Source organism: Symphalangus syndactylus, chromosome 3, assembly GCF_028878055.3.
Source record: "Symphalangus syndactylus isolate Jambi chromosome 3, NHGRI_mSymSyn1-v2.1_pri, whole genome shotgun sequence".
NCBI lineage: Eukaryota > Metazoa > Chordata > Mammalia > Primates > Hylobatidae > Symphalangus > Symphalangus syndactylus.
The window spans coordinates 120,457,019-120,477,357 of NC_072425.2; the positions used below are offsets into that span (position 1 = coordinate 120,457,019).

Consider the following 20,339-nt stretch of genomic DNA (forward strand, 5'->3'; position numbering starts at 1 on the left):
GCCCACTTTTTGATGGGGTTGTTTGTTTTTTTCTTGTCAATTTGTTTGAGTTCATTGTAGATTCTGGATATTAGCCCTTTGTCAGATGAGTAGGTTGCAAAAATTTTCTCCCATTCTGTAGGTTGCCTGTTCACTCTGATGGTAGTTTCTTTTGCTGTGCAGAAGCTCTTTAGTTTAATGAGATCCCATTTGTCAATTTTGGCTTTTGTTGCCACTGCTTTTGGTGTTTTAGACATGAAGTCCTTGCCCCCGCCTATGTCCTGAATGGTATTGCCTAGGTTTTCTTGTAGGATTTTAGTGGTTTTAGGTCTAACATTTAAGTCTTTCTTTAATCTTGATTACCGTACATTCTTAACTCACCTCCCTGATTGCAGTTTCATCTTCCTAATGTTGTTCTTCCCATTTCTACTAGGGTAATCTTTAAAAAAATTCAAATTTGTTGTGTCACTTCCTCGCTTAAAGGTTAATTTAGTTTTACCATTGCTTTCCAGATAAAATTTAAATTCCTTAGTATAAACAACCACAAATTTTACGATGTCATCCTTAATTCATCAGCCCATTTCTCTCATGTCTTATTAATGCTTCTTCCTTTCCCTGCTGTCTTTACCTGACTATTATAGATACTCAGGAAAAGACTATTCATTTACTTTTTGAGACTCATATCAAGCATGATCTCCACCAGAAAGCCTTTCCTAACTCTTGCCATTCTACGCAGTTTGAATTTGATATACTCTACCTTCGTGTTCACAATCACAGTGCTTATTGCTATTAGGGAGCTCAATTCATTGTCCATAGCCATCTCTTTTATTTTCGATTTCCCTCTCTATCATAAGCTTTTGTAGACAAGAATTGTGTTATGACTTATTATCCTCAGCAGTTAACAAATGATTGGCAAATAGCAGCTATTTACTCATACTTGCTGCATAATCACTTAATTGATATTTGAGAGTGAGTGAGTTAACAAATGAACACCCTGGTTACAACCTGTTCTGCTTTTGTGACATCTTTCATGAAATGCATGAAATGCATGGAATGGGGAAAAGAGGTTACATTCAGGCTTAGACCTGGATTCAACTTCTCTATCATTTAGTTTAAAAAAAAATAAAAAACTTTAAGATTAGTTAAATAAACTTACTGTAAGACTTAATGTTTCCATCATTACAAATTTAATTCCCAATACGTAATTATCTTATGTTGAATCTCAAATGGTTTAATATGTATAAATTATAGAAATATTAGATCTATTAAAGACAATATTGGTGCTGATATGGACTCTAGAGCCAAGTTACCTGGGGGTTTACATCCTGGATCTGCCATTTGCCAGCTCTGTGGTTTTTGAACATGCTATTCTCTTTGCGTCTACATTTTCTCCTCTGTAAAATGCAAATTATAATATTAAGTTGGTGCAAAAGTAATTGCGGTTTTGGACCACGAATTTTAAGTTATTATATTAATAACTAGGCTCAGAGACATCTTTATTAACCAAAATAGGAACCATTACAATCAACACATTTTACCAATAAGAAATACCTTGGTTTATTCCTGTAACATAAAAATCTGTCCTTTGGGATTGGACAAACTCTTGGAAAGCATTTTCTGCATCCTGCTGATTGTGGAAGTGTTTTCCCTGCAAAATGTTACTGAGATGCTTAAAGAAATGGTAGTCAGCTAGCAAGAGGTCAGGTGAATATGGTGAATGAGGCAAAACTTCGTAGCCCAATTCATTCAACTTTTGAAGTATTGGTTGTGTAACTTGTGGTGGGGCACTGTCGTGGAGAAGAATTGGGTCCTTTCTGTTGACCAATGCTGGCTGCAGGTATTGCAGTTTTTGATGCATCTCAGCTATTTGCTGAGCATACTTCTCAGATGTAATAGTTAAGCCAGGGTTCAGAACGCTGTAGTGGATCAGACCACCAGCAGAGCACCAAACAGCAACCATGACCTTTTTTTTTGGTGGAAGTTGACTTTGGGAGGTGTTTTGAAGCTGCTTCTTGATTCAGCCACTGAGCTGATCATTGCTGGTTGTCATATAAAATCCATTTTCGATTGTACATCACAATCTGATTGAGAAATAGTTCATTGTTGTTACATAGAATAAGAGAAGACAACACTTCAAAACAATGATTTTTGGTTAGCTCATGAGGCATCTTCTTCTCAAGCTTTTATCACCTCTCCAATTTGATTCAAACGCTGAATGACTATAGAATGGTCGATGTTGAGTTCTTCTGCAGCTTCTCCTGTAGTTGTAAGAGGATCAGCTTGGACGATAGCTCTCAGCTGGTTGTTGTCAACTTCCGATAGCTGGCCACTATGTCCTCATCTTCAAGGATCTCCTTTGCAAAACTTCTTGAACCATCACTGCACTGTACGTTCGTTAGTAGTTCCTAGGCCAAATGTGTTGTTGATGTTGCCAGTTGTCTCCACTGATTTACGACCCATTGTGAACTCAAATGAGAAAATCGCTCGAATGTGCTTTTTGCCTAACATCATTTCCATGGTCTAAAATAAACATAAACAGCAAGCAATAGGTCATTAGCAAAAAAAAAAAATAAAGTGAGAAATGCTCATTAAAATGATCTATAACATAACTACATTTATTTAAGAATGTATTTCAGTATCAAACAGCAAATTCTAACAATGTAAAAACTGCAGTTACTTTTGCACTTACCTAATAGTACACTTCTGAGGATTATTTTGAGGACTATATGAGGTGGTGTGTATCAAGCACTCACCATAGTTACTAACACATAGTAAGCACCCAATAAATACTAGCTTAAAAAAATTTCCTGCAACTCTTTTTACCTTTGTGCAAATCTAACACAACTTTCAAGGCATAGCTTAATAGCTACTTCTTTTTTAAAGACTTCCTTTATTGAATAGTTTTTCCCCCTAAACTCCAATAACATGATATATAATTTATTCATAAAGCACCACAAGGAACTTCAGCTTTGTATCTCCTTTATTGATTTTTAATTTTCTTTAAATACTATATTTGTTTTATTCATGTCATGTATCACTATCATTATCATTTCTATTATATCACCTATTATGTTTTAATTCTCTACATATTTAACACTATGAAATATTTTTTATATAGGTAAATATTATCTATCTCGCTATAAAATGTAAGTTCCATAATAGCAAAGACCTTACGTTAATAGTACACATTGTAGATAGTAAATAATTGCTGAATGGATGAATAATGACTTAAACATCTATTGAATTAATGAATTACGCTTGGTAATAATATTGGTAACTCTCTTAACCATCTATAGATGAATAATAAATTGCCCTAAGGCTTAGTGGCATAAAACAATAGAAATTTATTCTATCACAGTTTCTGTGGGTCTAGAATCCAAGTGTGGTTTAGCTGAGTATTCTGGCTCGGGGTCTCTCGCAAGGCTCAGCTTCCAAGGTTACTCATGGGCTGGCTGTTGGTCAACTGTGAGTGAGAGGAGTGTCAAATAATTTAGGAGTCATGTTTAAAAACTGCCACAGTCTGCCCTCTAGGCAGAAATTATTTACATTTCCCCACATGCAAAATACAACCGTCTCCTCCCAAACTCCTCCACATGTTTCATTTCATTACAGGATCAGGCTAAGGCTAAAGGGATAAAATTATCATTTAAATCAGGTGAAAGTATGGATGAGGCTTTTTGGGTTTGATTCCTCAAAAATAACTGCATAAATATTGTTCCCATCTAAAGACCAGTGAACTACAGTGACAAGTTACCTGTTCCCTTTAAAACCAATATAAAATGGTAGGACAGGCATAGGGTAACTGCAAAGACATTCCTATTCAAAAAGGGTGGAGGAAGAATGGGAGGGTAACATGTCCTTAGCAATTCTGAAATCCAAGGAAGTTCATGTTTCCAGTTCCTTTATTAGAATTTTGTATTGTTTCCTAGGAGTGATTAATTGCTCTTGGCTTTACCCTCTGAGCTCTGGATTCTAACCTCTCAATTAGCCACACATTTCAATAAGATGTAGCTCATGTTTGCAGCTGAGTGGTTTTCTCAGTCTGCTTCCTGCCCATAGAAGCCCTGGAGCAAGGTTCTCTTTGAATTGCACCCTCTCCTAACCCTGTAATCCTAAACTGATAGTTTACACCAGAACAGTTTTTCTAAAACTGGGAGTTTCCTATGAATCTCACTGAGATTCACTCCATTAGACAAAAACCACAACCACAAATCTTTTCAAGATAAGCCTTTCGCATCAGCTTTGGGACAACACCCTTAAGATTTATCGAAGCCCTATTGTTTAACAGAGGGTTGTCTGAGATTTTTCCTTCCTTTTTTTTTTTTTTTTTTTTAAGTCCTCAAAGCTCCATACATAGGCTTCCTCTAGTATTCTCCTAGAAGTCCTTTTAAGTTTTCACTTACATTCTCCTAAAGATCCCTCCAGCTTCAGCCCACCACCTAGTCTCAAGTCCAATGCGGTATGATTGAGGATTTTGTTAAGGCAGCACCCCGTCTCTGGTGTATCAAAATCATTATAGGTTGTCTTGCTGCAGAACAAATCTCACCAAAACTTACTGGCTTAAAATAATGTTTTTAAAAAATCATTTATTTTTAGCTTAAAAGTCGGAAATGTACTAGGGCTTGGTAGAGGAAGCTTGTCTCCTTCACACAGCTCACTCATGGTTAGCAAGTTGGTGCCGGCTGAGAGCTGGGGGTCTCTGTTCATCTCCACATGGGCCTCTCCAAAGACAGTTTGGGCTCCACAGCATGGTAACTGGCTTCTAAGATTAAAAGTCTCAAAAGGCAGGAAATATAAGCAACCAATGTTTTATAGCCTAGACTTGGAAACTGGCATACTGTCACTTCCTCTGTACTGGAAGAGAGGAGCACAGACCTCAAGTCTCAAGAGGCAAAGTGTCAAAGGATTTGCAGTTGTGTTTCAAAATAACTACACCTGTTTTAGATCAAAGTACAGTTCTGACATTTATCTATCACATTCCTAAGAAGGCTTACTTTATTCCTATAAAGTAAAGGGATTCGATGTTTTCTAAGTTCCTTTTCTACTCTAAATTTGGTCATCTTACAATTACCATTTTCTATACATTGTTGATATATTCTAGCCCATAGTAGCTTCTTAACTATGTAATCAGACAGTGTTTGGGGGTATAAAATTGACATTCTCTCCTTATTACCACACTTCAGAAAAATAATATGTTGAGAAGTTTGTGTGATATTTATAAAATATTAGGAAATCCAGAAAACCTTCACCAAAAGGGTATATTATAATGAACATGACCTTACAAGAATACTTGTGAAGAGTCTGCATTAATGGAGAATGCCTTTATTGGAAGGTCAAATATTAGAAAGGTAACTTTTGTAAGGCAGCTATTCTTAGAGCGGTTTTATTTATTTTTAATTTTGTGTACTCCTTTTTATTTTTTTCTGTTTGTTTCATATGACTCAATGTGATTTGGGGAATAAAGTTTCCATTATACTGCTCTATTTATAGTTTTAAAAAATTCTGTAGGGACAAAAGCTGGTTGTTTTTTAATCTTTACCACTTATAAAATGAATTTGTCAAATTTAATTTGAGTTTCATTTGCAGTAAATATTGTTTAAGAAAACATGGTTGACTATTTTTTTATATGCCAGTTTAAGTTCATCTTGTTATTCTTTCAGGAACTTGTACTTTTCTTCCTTTTAGAGAAACATTAATTCAAGCTGTCTCTACTATTCAATTTAATGAGATCAAAGAAAAACAGACATATCTTAATGAAATGAATTTCATATGTATATGTGAATTATGCCCAAATTTTTCTCCATCATGCTAGTGTTAGTAGTCTTTTATATGTAGTATCACATACACAAACTTAACTTTGAACCTTTTTAAATTGCAGTGTCCTCTCGCATGGCAGAGCAAGTGGGAAGGCCCAGAAGATCCCTTACAATACCTGAGAGGTCTTGTTGCCCGTGCCCTTGCAATACAGGTATGCCTAAATTATTTACTAAGTGGGTTGTCTGACTGTGTGACTATTGTATTATAGAGATAACCATTGTGCTAATCACTAGTGAGAATTACATTTTGATTTTGCACATAAAACATCATATATTCATTATTCTGCCATTTGTTATTTTTGTATAGCACTGTTCTATTTTTTTTTTTGTTTTACAAAATATGTGCTTTCTGCTTTACTGTGGCTTTTCATCATTTTTGAGAATTTAGAGAAAAATTTACAATTTTAGTACAGATGGATCACATAGACGGTAACTGACACTGAATCATCACTGTGACTAGTTTGCCTTAGGGAGCTCCCTATGGGGAGCTGCTTTAAAGAAGTTTTCTTCAAACTGATCAAGTTTTTTCAGAATAAACTAATCAGGTAACTTCAGGAAAATAGAAGAATAGTATAGACAGAGAAAGAGTGTATTTTTAAGGAATAGTAAATGATACAGGTTAGTTGATGCAAACAAGGTACCTTTGTGGATTTTCCACTGTCTTCCTCTGCTTCTTGTACCAGCTTCACAAAAGAGCCTTTTGTTTTAACCACATTAACTTCTACCATCACATGAATAACTTGATCTTCTCAATGCAGCACTCTTCATCCATGTTTTTTTTTAAAAAATCCACAAACCTGTTCACATTTGTCATCACTCATCCCTGCTCCACCTTTGAACCCCTAAGCATACATGTTATTCTTTGACAACAGCCACATTTCATTCTCAATTTTGTATTCTCTTGACTTTCCAGTCTCTTCCTGTTCAGTTTTCTCAGTCTGTCACTTTCTTTCCTGATTCTTGTCCGATTCAGCCTTCTATTTGTGGCATATAACTATATTCTCTTTCTAGCACCTTCACTATCCTAACTCACTTTTCTTTATGCTTCATTCTTTCCAAAAACCATTTAACTTGGATTAGTACCTGTCTATATGCCAGCTGCTGAGCTCTGCTACCAAAACTTCAGATACAGTGTACAGTGTACACTTCAGATACAGTTCAGATACAGTGCATGGGCCCTGAGCACTGCTCCTGTATTCCACAGTGATGTTCTTCACTCTTTCTTGAAGACTCCATTCTGTCACTGACCCCTCTTTTCCTTAGCAGAGCACCTTATGTTGTACTTCATAGAGAAAATTCAAGCTGTGAGATATGACCACTTGAAAATTCCTGCCCTTCTCTCTCATCTACAAATTTCTTTGAAGCCATCTTCATCATCTTTGTTCTAGTATAAAAGTTGACCTTATGAAATTGAAAGCTCATCCCTAGACCTGTGTACTGATTCTGTCTGTTCTCCTCTCTTTAGAGACCTCCTCCAGGGGGTCTTCCCTTGTTCTTCTGTCTTTTCATCTCTTCATCTCTTCTTACTCTGTTTGCCAGCCTACAATTGGGACTCCTTTGAAGGCACCAGGACTGATCTGAGCAATTGTTTGGCTTCTATTATAACCAGTTCTCTGGATTGTAGGATTGTTGAAGGGAAAAAAAAGTACTAGATCTGGACATGAGGTTAAAATTAGCAGGTAGAGAAGAATCTGGCAGGGACTCTGATTTAGTCATCTTTATGTCTATCTGCTATGTATATGCCTGGACATAATCTATCACTAAATGCTGGAAGGAAGAAAGGGAGAAAATCTATTAGTGATCTTAGAAAAGTATAGAAATGCTCTGAAGTTTGTTGTATAATTGCATGGCTGTAATAATTTACCACTTCATGTACTTTTCAGTACTGTTTCCTTTAAATTATTTTTAAAAGGACAGGGACTTTAAACTTGCCATGAATGGTAGCCTATATTATACTATGTAAGTACACTTAATAATTATGCTATGTGTTTATAATGATAAATATGTCAGTGGTACTATAATTAATCTTTAAAACAATTTTACATGAATTATTGTAATTTTCTTGCATGGTTATTCATATATTCATAACTGGTCATAAAAACTGATGAAAAACTGGTCATCAAAACTGAACACTTTTCTACTGTGTAATTTTCTTAAAAGCTTTATAAGGCATTTAGCCTTAATTGTAGTGATAAAATACCCTCCTAACCCTCAAGATAATGTTCAGGACTGACCATAGCTTACCTTTCATCCTTCCAACCAGGGAATATGCACTATTTCTTCCACAACCACTTGGGGATACTTTTTATATTGTTTTATTTTCCTGGCTTAATATCTTTTTAAATTATAAATATATATCGATATCCATCTCCCTGAGGTAACCTTTAATATTTGGGATTTGCTTTTCATCTATTCAAGGGCCCGATAGATCCCTTGTTTTCATCTGTGCCTTCTCTGTTTCACAAGTACATATCCAGAGCAGCTTGTGATACTTGGAGAACAATGTAACTACCTAGTTGGAAAACAAAGGATGGGAAACTGGGTGGGCAGGGAAAATTAGAAGTACTATTTGCAAGGAGCTGTGAAAATGGCACCTTTTGGTTTCTTAAGAAAGCACAATGATCAGACTCAATCCAAACAGGTATATAGCAGGTTGAGCCCAGATCCAGCTATAGTTTAACATTTTAGGGTCTTGCATTTTGAGGCATAGTTTATGGGAAAAGAGAACAAACTATTGAGGGTGTCATATATCGTGCCAGTTTATTACAGGGGTTTTGTGCAAATAAGGTAAGACTGACTTGGGTCAAAGGTAGCATTCATTTATTCATTCATTCATTCATTCAGTCAAAAATATAATAAGCAGCTACTTTATTCTAGACCCTGTGTGAAGTACTGGAGATATCATGGTTAGTAAGTAGATACAATAACTGCCTCATAGATCTTATATTCATTCATTTATCATTTTATCAATAAAAGTTCTATAAATGTAAGCTGGGCGCAGTAGCATGTGCCTGCAGTTCCAGTGACAGGAGACTGAGGCAAGAGGATCCCTTGAGCCCAAGAGTTCAAGTCCAGCCTGGACAACAATGAGACCTCGCCTCTTAAAAAAAGATAATTCCGCAAATGTGATTAATACTTTCCTGGCGCCAAACACTGTGTGAGGTTGCTGAATATAGAGTGGTAAACAAAATAGACATACATCTTGTTCTCCAGGAACTATCCTTACAACTTATCAGAAAGATAGACCTGAATAAACAACAGCAAGAAAAGAGTGATAAAGGAAGTACAGTATTACAGAAGCAAATAGCACTGTTTAACCTAGAAGGGGTCAGAGAAGTGATGCCTAAGCTGAGAACTTAGTAGGAATAAACCAGATGAGGATGAGACGAAAGAATGTATCAGAAGGCAGAACAGAGTCTGATACCAAGAGTAAGTATTGTGTTATACCAAAGTTATTGAAATTTTGTAAAAGATATTAATAAAAAGTAAGCATTGTGGTTTCAAGTAACTAAAAGCAGAGCATAGATTGCAAGGAGAGGTGTTCAGGCTGGAGGGCAAGAGGGGCCAAATCATGATAATGTATTAAGGAATTATATTTTATCCTAAGGACAAAAGGTAACCATTGCAGGATTTTAAGAAGGAAAGTTTATGTTTTAAAGGGACTGTTTTAGCTGCAGTATGGAGAGAGTCTTAGTCTGCTTTGTGGCAAAAGGTTTAAGACTCCTCTGAATACTCTTAATTTAGAGAGAGCTATAGATCCCCTAGGTATCCAAGGAACCTGAGCCACAGAGAGTCTTGCAGGCAGCCTGGCATTCACTCTCCGGTTTCTATAAGATCCTTTAGAGCAAAGATCTTAAAAAAAAAAAATTCCACTATAATTCCAATACCTATCTACTGTCTGCTGAATGAATGAACAAAGGAATTAACAAATGAATGGACTAGACAGATTACTCTCTTTGGGGAACTTAGAATTATTTCCCTGGCTTCAGATTTTTCTGTCTTTTCTTCAGAAATAACATCTTCAAAGAGTTTCTTGTGTTCCTAATTTCCCCTCTGTGTTTTCCCTTTGGCTTGTAGTGTATCCCTTACAGCAATATATTCTGATTCGTCTGTGATGATCATTCAAAATTCTAGCGTGCTCTCTACCCTGTTTGTAAATCTTACATTGTCACCCTTGGTTTGGTTCCTTTATCCTAGTTTTCTCAATTACTCATAGTTGGATCCCTTGACTGTACGCCTGCAATTTTTATTCCAGCCCTGCTCATGTGTTGATTTCTATATCCAAGCCAGGATATATAGAGAGATCTTTATCACCATCACCTAGTTATACTTGGTTATGCTAAATAGACCCAATATTCTAGAAATGTTTAATGGACTCCTAAGTATCTCCCCCATTATGCTTCCATTGAAAAGCAAACTTGGGAGTGCTGTGTGTTAAATTAGCATTAAGGTTTGCCATTAATACTTACAGTTCATTTTAAACTTCTGCTTCAGTTTCATGTCTTTAGTTTTAGGATCCACAGTGAAGGCCGGGCGCGGTGGCTCACGCTTGTAATCCCAGCACTTTGGGAGGCCGAGGCGGGCGGATCACGAGGTCAGGAGATCGAGACCACGGTGAAACCCCGTCTCTACTAAAAATACAAAAAATTAGCCGGGCGTGGTGGCGGGCGCCTGTAGTCCCAGCTACTCGGAGAGGCTGAGGCAGGAGAATGGCGTGAACCCGGGAGGCGGAGCTTGCAGTGAGCCGAGATTGCGCCACTGCACTCCAGCCTGGGCGACAGAGCGAGACTCCGTCTCAAAAAAAAAAAAAAAAAAAAAAAAAAAAAAAAAAAGGATCCACAGTGAATTCTTGAACTCCACTCAGTTTTTTTGCCGAACTCAAGCCAGTGGCTGGTACATTGCTCTACTACCAAATCCTGCCACCCTTCGTTCTTATGACAGAATTTTGTTGTTTATATCAGCTATTAGACACCTTGAAGTTTAGGGAGATCTAAGCAATAAATAGCATTAATTATTGTTATTAGTAAATACCACTTAGCATGACATATAGACTGTCATTAAAGCTTATCAGGAAAATAGACAACTAAATAAGCAACAACAACAAATCATTAAAGGAAGTATTTGAGCAAATAGCAGAAGTACTGCAATCTAGAACCACTTAGTGCTATCCCCTGTTGCCCAGGGGTTAGTTCGGTCTAAAATTTTTGGAATCATTGTTGACTTCTCTCCTCTCACACTTTACATCCAGTCTACCAGAAAGTCATATTTTCTCTGCATTCAAAATACATTCAGAGGTACCTTTTACTATCTGTACTACCACTACCTTGATTGAAGTCATTGTGAATGCAGCTGTCTAACTAGAGTCCTGCTTCCACCCTTGTTCCCATTCTTATTGGTTCTCAACCACGCAATCTCAAATGTTCCGATGTTAAAGCACGGCTCAGGTTACATCACTCCTCTCTTGGAAATATCCCCATGACTAGTCATCTCATCTCGAGTATCAAAATCCTTACAACAGCCTACAAGTTTCTTTAAGGTAAAGCCCCATTATCTCTCTGCTTTTCTTTCCTAGTTTTCTACCTCATTTACTCTGTGCTAGCCATACTGGTCTTGCTTTTCAGTGAACAAACCCGGCACGCTCCCTCTCATGGCCTTTACCCTTGCTGCTTCCTCTCCTTGGAATGCTCTCCCCCGGATATGTACAAGGAAGCTTCCTTACCTCCTTCAGGTCTTTGCTCAAGTGTCACCTTTTCAGTGAGGCCTTCCCTGACCATCTTGTTTCAAATTGTAACCCCCACCCCACCCCCAATATGTCTTACGCTCTTTTCCATCTTTATTTTTCTCCGTGGTCTATATCTTAGTCTAATACTCTGTATATTATAACCTATTTATTTTTAAAAGTTTCTGTGTATTCTTCCACTGAAAAGGGAGCTTCATAAGGGCAGAGATTTTTATCTGTTTACTGCCCCATCCAAGCATGTAGGCAGTAACTTGTACAAATAGGCTTTTCAGTAAATATTTGTTGAATAAATAAATGACTCCAAATATAAGGTTATTTATTCTCAAGCAAATTGGCATAAATCTCTTTTTTCCAATCATCAAGATATAGCTTCCTGAGATATATTTTGTAGTATTTCATTACCTATTTTGAGATTTTTGGCTTCTATCTAAATCTACCCATAAATGTTATGGTTTAACTTTATACTTCCACAATCTTAACATTTGAAGTGTTTTATTTTCTCTTAAGATCTCAAATGTAAAAAGCAATTTATTATAATTACATTGTTAGGTTTTCACTCATTTTTGAGGTGTCTTACTGTATTTTGGAAGGTTCTGCTACCATATTCTGCATTCCTGGAAGAGTGTATTATTTTCCTAACTCATCTTAGTAACTTTCCTAGTCCTTGGTATGCTGTTTCACACACAGCAAGTACTCAGTAAAATTATTCATAGAAGACTTATATAAATAAACAAAGTTGAAAAAGTCTATATGTGGCTTTAAAACCTCCAGCATCCCCATTTTTGTATATTATACCCAGAAGAAAAACCTGTGGATGTTTTTTATTCATATATGTGAATAACTATATATTTATTAGTTTATTCATTTGGTGAATATTTATTGAGCTTCTATTATATGCCAGCCACTGTTCTTAAGTCGAAGAAATACACTGTAGTGAGAAAACATGAAATTCCTGTGAACAGGAATTACTACATTTTAGTAAAGGAGATAGACAGCAAAGAAATAAATATGTTAATATTAGAATTATATCAAAATAATTTGGTCAAAATCTTGAAATTAAAGATTAATATATGGCCAAACTTTAAGTTGGGTTATCACCATCACAGAATGAACTTAGGGTATGTATCTGAAATTGTATTCAGAAAAATAAAGCTTTTACTATAGCAATAGTATTACAAAATGTTAAGAGTCAAATTTTGCACAGGGACAGTAATTTCTCAGCAGTAACAGCTGATAAATCCTTCGTATGGCCAACTATCTTGCACATTTGGAATACTAAACAGTACTCTATGGTCTACAATGATATACAGTTTTATAGAAGCAATCTGACAAAACATGCTATTTGTACTGCTTGCAGAAGATAAATCTTGGTTCTAGAAATTTGACAATATAGCAACATAATTGGCTTTGAAGATAACAAAATCTTTCCTGAATTTCTATCTGCATTGCACCTTTCATCACATGCATACCAATTTTAGCAGCTTCCTGGAGTAGAATAAGAGTATCTTTACAGCAGAAAACATGCAGAGAATAAACTCTTATGACAAATTTGGTTTCTTGAAGAATCAGCAAGGGCTAGCAAACAATTTTTCCCTGCATGTAACCAGTGATTGTTAGTAATATCTCCTATGCTGGTACCCTTAGTTGCAAAATATTGTTTCAATGCTTTCCTTGATTTATGAGCCGCTTTTTTGCCATTTAAAGGCTTCTCTTAATCTTGTTTGAACATACATTATTAATATATAACAAGAGAGTTGCTAAATGTCTTGCATGTCATATACTTTTGTTTTTGGTAAAGAAGAAGAAATGATTGACAGTTTTTCTGCTGTTGTCAATAAATCCCACCTATCAAAATTTTTTATTATTTCTGAAGATACAATGGAAGGTTGTGAACAAAACATTGTGTACTTGTGATTCCTAAATCAATCATAGCCTTCACCACCTTTGTTCCACTGTCAATAATTGCATTATGCTTTATTTGCTGATTTTCCATTCTATAGATCTATCAGCTTTACTTTGTTGTTAGCTATTTGCAACTGGAAATCTCTTCACAAGCAAGGAAAGCAGTGATTGGTTTTATTGTTAATTTATATGTTATCACACTTTAAAAGGACTTTGGGCTGTATATTATATTATTTATCTATTTGTCTGTTATACATAATATTGAAGTAGACTATTGAGTATTTGGCTTAATACTACCAATAATACTAACTTTTGTATACAATAAAAATAATTTAAGAAAATATTTTTTAGTAATATATATTCTAGAAAGAATCTTGAACATAAGATTCATAGCTTAGCAAGCCTCAGAACTCCTTTTACTTCATCTCCTGAAAATTATTGGTAATCTATATCAGTGATTTTGACAAGTTTTTTTTTAACCTCCGTAGATTCAAAACCTCAACAAGAAATTGTTCCTAAATATTATTTTTGATGTCTACAGTTCTGAAATTTGATAAGTGAGAAAATAAATATTATGTGTACCTAGTTTTTAATTTTTTCTCTCCTTTCTCTTTTATTTTTGTGTCTGGATTGAAGATGATTTATATTGGATATTTTTAAAATATTTGACTTTTTCTCGTTGAGAAATTTTGAGATAGCAGAGTTGTTATTCCATTATTATTTGGTCCTCACAAAATGGGAAATATTTCCACATAACTCTTCCTCTTAAAAGATAGAACAAAGTAACTTACGATTAAATTTTGTTACATGTTATATAATTTTGAAAATGTCAGTATATTGAATAATTCCACAAAGATCTGGATTTCAGGACTGTCTTGACACATATATTTTTGTATTAGTTAAATTTTTATTAATATTTCTTGACTAAAATGTTTCCAGCTTTTTATATTTATCTTGCTATTATAGGCTAGTATTTATATTAATTATCAATCTATTTCTTGAACCATAAGTTCTGAAATCTTTAACATAAAATTAACAATTTTTATAATAATTATTCTTTAAATTCTTCTCTTGCTATACCAAACACATAGTAATGATTCAGACTAAGATAATTTCAACCTATAGAGCACATAAGGGGTTTTCATTCAAGTAGCATATAGTGAATATTTTTAAATAAATCTAAATGTCATGCCTTGTTGACATTACTAACATTGTTACACTTACTAAATAGGGTGGTAACGTCTGTCCTTATACAAATATTAATATTATATATTTCCGGGATGTCAGAACAGTTTAAAGTAAGCATCTGTTTGTTAAGCCTACCAGAAGGTAAAAGGCAAATAACAGATCCTGGCCAAATATTGAAAATGAATTAAACTTTATTTCTAATACATATAAGTATGCTGTAAAGCAAAATGGTGTAGATTAAGGGGGCTAGAGACAAGTGCATTGGGGAAGGTAACACTTTAGTATGAATGGTCAGGGAAAGCCTCTCTTTGGAGGTGATATTTAAACAGAGACTTGAATGAAGTAAGAGAGCAAACCTTAAAATATATCCAAGGGAAAAACAAATCCAGGCAGAAGGATCAGTAAGTACAGAATCTCTGAGACAGGAATGTGCTTTGCTTGTTCAAGGAACGAAAGTTTTACTGGAAATAAGGTTGAATGGGTGGCCAAGGACCATTATGTATGAGTCCATGTAGGCTTGGTAAGAAATTTAAATTTAGTCTGAGTACATGGGAGATTAGTAGAAGATTGAGAGCAAAAGATTAAAAGGTTATTCTGCTGGTATATGAATAAGCTATAGGGAGGAAAAATAGGAGCAGCCTGACCAGTTAAGAGGTTATTGCTTTCAAAAAGCACATAAGTAGTTGCATCTCTTCTAAAATACTAAATGAATAAATACATTTTGTACATTCAAATAAATAATGCCAGTAAAATTCACTTTCTGCTTTCAAATATCTTGATGGAATTTAATGATTTCATAAAAACGAACTAGTTGAGGAAATTGTCTTCAAGATTATGGACAGTCACATAAATATTTGAAAGACTTTTTATTTTTCATTCTGCAGATGTTTCAGCATTTAGTATATGAAACTATCTTTGTATAGACCTATATTTGCTATTATCTATGGACATTTGGGGCTTCTTTCTATGCCCATCTTAAAGTATGATTTTATTCTGGGATTATCTTTATATATTCTTTTTAATCTCTTTTTACTTATGTAGAGATTTGAATATTAAGGTGAGTAAACAACTGACTTGCTTCAGAAAAAAAGAGGTTATTGCAGTAATCCAAGTGAGGTTATGATGGACTAGGGTGGTGGCTGTGGAGGTGGAGGCTTCTTAAAGAAGTAGTAATATTTTCATATTAAACTTGTGGATTTGGCTGTGGGGCATGGGAGAGAGATATCAAATATGATTTCAAAGTTATTTTTTTTTTTTGAGACAGAGTCTTGCTCTGTCACCCAGGCTGGGGTGCAGTGGCTCGATCTCAGCTCACTGCAAGCTCTGCCTCCTGGGTTCATGCCATTCTCCTGCCTCAGCCTCCCGAGTAGCTGGGACTACAGGCACCTGCCACCACGCCTGGCCAATTTTTTTGTATTTTTAGTAGAAACGAGGTTTCACCGTGTTAGCCAGGATGGTCTCGATCTCCTGACCTCGTGATCCGCCCGCTTTGGCCTTCCAAAGTGCTGGGATTACAGGCGTGAGCCACCGTGCTCAGCCTTGATTTCAAAGTTTTGACCTAAGCAGTTGGTTAAGTGCTTTAGTGAGTTGAAGGATACTGATAATATGGTAATAGAGCAGAGTTTTGTTGTTGTTGTTGTCGTTTAGGGAGGAGGGGAGTGTGGTCTTGCAAATTAAAAGTTCTAATTTGAACATGTCAGAGAAGTAATTGATGAGAAAGCTACTGGAATTGGAAATAGAAAATTAGCAATTATCAGCATATCAACATAGTGTTCAAAACCATAGGAATGGCCAAGTATCTGGCACTAGTGCACTTCAATATTGAGATGTTTAGAAAAGGAAAAGTTGTCCATCATTAAAACCAAGAAGTAGTAGTTAGGTATATAGAAGAAAGCCTGGGAGGCTGTAGTGATCAAGAAGCCAAGAGAATAAAGTGTTTTTAAAGGTCAGAATTATCAACTATGTCAAATGCTGTGAGATTAGAGAAAAATCATGTTTGGCAACATAGAAGACATTGGTGATCTTGAGGAGCTGTTTTGTGAAGTTCTAAAGAATGAAAGCCTGGTCACATGAGTTTAAAAAAGAATAAGGGGTGAAGTTGAGACAGCAAATATAGACAGTTTTTTCAGGGAGTTGTGTTGTGAAGTAACACAGATGAATAGAGTGAGACTGATAGGGAGAAGAGCCAAAGGAATTTTTTTGGTTTTGTTGTTTTTTAATATAGGGGATTTTTGACCATATCTGTGTTCACTATAAATTTTTAAATTGATGGTACAAGAAAAAGGAAATGATTTTAGGAGTAAAGTTCTTAAAAAGGCAAGAGGAAATAGGGCGCAATGCACATGTGGAAAGATTGGCCTTAAATAGCTTGAACTATTCACAAAACAAGTTACAGTTATAAATTATTAATAAGAGGAGACCTATAAGTAGGTGGACATTATAAATTCCTGTTTTGCCACACTAAAAATTAAATACTGTGCCAAAAAGTAATTTTTAATAATCTTGTTTCTCACAGTGGTTCAGGTTCTGCATGAACACCATCAGGGTTTTTAGCCCATGTAACTCAACTCATTTCTCTATTTAGAAAAGTCGGGGAAATGGTAAATAAAAAACAAAGAATGAAATTTTATTACCCGAGATTTTCTCTACAAGGTGATAAAAATATATCACAAAGTTCTACTGAAAAATGGTACTTTTGTATATCAAATATTGAGCCTAGAAACCCAGGTTTATAAGTTTAATTTAGAAAATACCAAATCTATGGATGGAAACTCTAGTACTCTAATAGGTGGCTATATTAAGGATGGGGAAGAGTAAGATTTCCTTTTTTAACAGTAAGGTAGGGTATATTCTTTTTCTAGACAAGACTATGTCTATTAACTTACTAAAGTTAAACAAGGTAGCAAAATCAACCCAGTGGAGATAGAGCTGTGGAGCCTAAAATCTTCCTCAAATCCTTTGTACAGCTTGAGACTTCTCAGTACACTACACAATGTGGGAAACCATTAACATAACCCAGTCAAAAAGTGGTTACGATTTTAAAAGTTAGAGTCATTGACTTCAATTTACAGACTTGGAAGAAGCAAGCCTTCCAAGTATCCATCATCCCATTACCACATTCATCGAATTCATAGAAGTTACTTTGTCCCAGAATCTGCATCCATCACTAGACAGCATGGCTAAACTGTGTTCTTTTTGAAAGGTTTATTATAACTAAGTTTTTTAAGCCATTGGAAATGTGTAACATGCTTTAAATTTTATAAGCACTTGGGTTTACTACTACTGTTTTGTTCTTGTGGGTATCTCATTAATTTGGGTAAAGTTTTTTTGTTTCTTCTCTGTTTGTTTTGTTAATTCAAGATTTGAGTTTTGGGGTTTTTTAATGTTTTGTCCAATATTTTTACCAGATATTGTTGACATCCAAATAATAACCAACAAGGTAGGACCCAAAATACTAGGATTTTTTTTATGTTATTTGCAACTCTCTGATAACTATTGAAAGAAAAAGGCTTAGCCTTTTAAGATACCTAAGACATAATTATAAAGGATGATTAACAAGTGGCAGGTCCCTTTTAGCATTTGAAAACTCTTCAGAAATTTTTTCCACCTTATTGGATGCAGGTTCTATGCTTACTATGCCAAGGGTTAAAGGGGGAAGGAAATAATAACTTTCTGTAGAAAAATTAGAATATTAAGGATAATAATAAGCAAATCCGGGGAATTTGGGGAGGAGCTTACGACATTATCTACAGTGCTTTTTACCGGAATGAATGTGGGTGATCATGTGTGTGTATGTTCTTCCACAGTACTATTTAACAACATCATGTTCTGTGGATAAATTAGTGTGTGGAGAGATTTCCTATTTAACTTAAAACTGTTTCTAAAAAGATAACTCTTCCACAGGAAAATCTTATCCCATTTCTCTGTGGCTCCAGATCTGCTAATTCTGACATTTATATTCTACAAAATGGTTAGAATCTTCAGGGAAATTTAGAATAAGTAAAGGTTAAAATACCATAAAAACAAAGTCCTAAGTCAAACTATTTCTGTGCCTTAGGAGGGGAAATGTAAGTAGTTAAGAAGTGTTATCCAGCCTGCAAGGGAACTCAATCCACAGTAGGAGAGGGTAGGGCAGAGAGAGATTTCTTATAGTCAGCTTTCAGCAATATCTTTAAATCTGGAGATAAGAAATGCCAGAAACATCAGAATTTCTTTGTAAGTTTATCATGTGAAAGCCCTTTTCAAAGCCAATACTTACCTGTTTCTTGCAAAGTTGTTTGGTTAAGGTTACTTAAAAACATCAACATGGGGAGATGAAAATTTAAGTTACTTAGAAGTTTTACTTTGAAAAACTCTCAGAAAAGCAACACAATGAAGTCATTACTTTAGGAAAATGTTAGCCAAATTCCAGGTGTAAAACTATAGGTATTGATTTAAATTGATCAAAGATTCTTTTTTTTCCTTTGTTTCTTAATTCCCACTAGTAGCATGTAGAACTGTAGATATAAAGGTAAAATATATAAAAATTTGTTGTGTTAAAACTGGTAGAAATAGGAAAGATGTTTCTGATATGGTGGCATGTGAACAGAGACCTAAAGGAGGTAAGGGAGTAGCCTATGCGGGTAAATGTCTGGTAGAAGAGAGTTTCAGGCAGAGGGAACAGCAAGTGCCATGGCCTGAGGCAAAAAGGGTTTTTTGAGAAAGGGCGGCAAATGTGCCTGAAGGAAACAAGACAGAAAAAGGTGTCCAGAGAAGTCAGAAGTTAGGTAGCAAGGGGCAATGGGTTTAGAATTCAGGCAGGAGCAGACAATGCAGGCCTTGTCTGCTATCAAAAGGACACTGACTTCTGTGAGTGAGATGGGGTAACTCTGGGCAACTTTTGAAGACCAGACTACGTGCAGGAAGGAAGGGCAACAGTTAGGATTTATGTTTGTGCTTGCCTTTGGATCTTCAAAATATCTTCCTCAAATTATTTTTAACACATGTATTAATTGTATTTAACTATTCATGGAAGCTCAGAAATGCCATCTAGTTTTCAAATTGATCCATTGTGTAAAGAATGAGGTTAAGAATTGTTTTACACTCAACCACATAATCAATAAGCCAAGAGTGTTATTCATACCAAGTCACACAGTGAACTTTATATTAATCAAATCTTCTCTATACATGTGGTAATTATTAAGTTTAGAAATTATTCATTGTCATTGTTCTTAATTAGAATATTGTTTAATTAAAAAATAATGATCTTACTGAAAGCATGTTAGAGCCATAATTTTACTCATTGAATTCCATTTTGCTCAGCCTAAAACATTGAAATGTTTACCTACAAAATATGGCAATTTATAAGCTAATTTTCTTCTACCTAATACATAATTAGGTAGCATTTTTACAAATTGATAGCTATTTTAAAGTCACCAATTAAAAGGCAAAACTTGTCAGATTGGATAAAACAAGACCCAACTATGATGGCTATAAGGCATCATGGCATTGCACTTTAAATATAAATACACAAATAATTTAAAAGGAAAATGATAGAAAAAGATGTATCATGCTAACACTAGCCAAAAGAAAGCTGGTGTAGCTATATTAAATATTGAGCAAAATAGGTGTCCCAGCAAAGTTACTAACCAGAGATAACAAAGATTATTTTATAATGATAAAGAGATCAAGTCATCAAAAGAACATAACAAAACCAAACTTTTACACACCTAATA

The 20,339-nt window shown here is 35.1% G+C and overlaps 2 protein-coding genes across 4 annotated transcripts in view; one reads left to right on the top strand and one right to left on the bottom strand.

Annotated features, from left to right (window-relative positions):
- The window catches only part of DYNC2H1 (dynein cytoplasmic 2 heavy chain 1), a 380,304-nt gene that overhangs the window by 331,803 nt on the left and 28,162 nt on the right, over window positions 1-20,339 (top strand). For all 3 annotated transcript variants that reach the window (XM_055272928.2, XM_055272929.2, XM_055272930.2), the window contains one exon: window positions 5,858-5,947. In XM_055272928.2, coding sequence (XP_055128903.1) covers window positions 5,858-5,947 — 90 coding nt within the window. The remainder of the gene's footprint in view (window positions 1-5,857; window positions 5,948-20,339) is intronic.
- Window positions 1,294-1,977, bottom strand: LOC134736249 (histone-lysine N-methyltransferase SETMAR-like). Its single transcript, XM_063636618.1, has 2 exons — window positions 1,531-1,977; window positions 1,294-1,373 (listed from the first exon to the last, which is right to left on the bottom strand). Exons 1-2 carry the CDS (start codon window positions 1,937-1,939, stop codon window positions 1,360-1,362), a joined length of 423 nt encoding a protein of 140 aa, XP_063492688.1. The 5' UTR covers window positions 1,940-1,977; the 3' UTR covers window positions 1,294-1,359.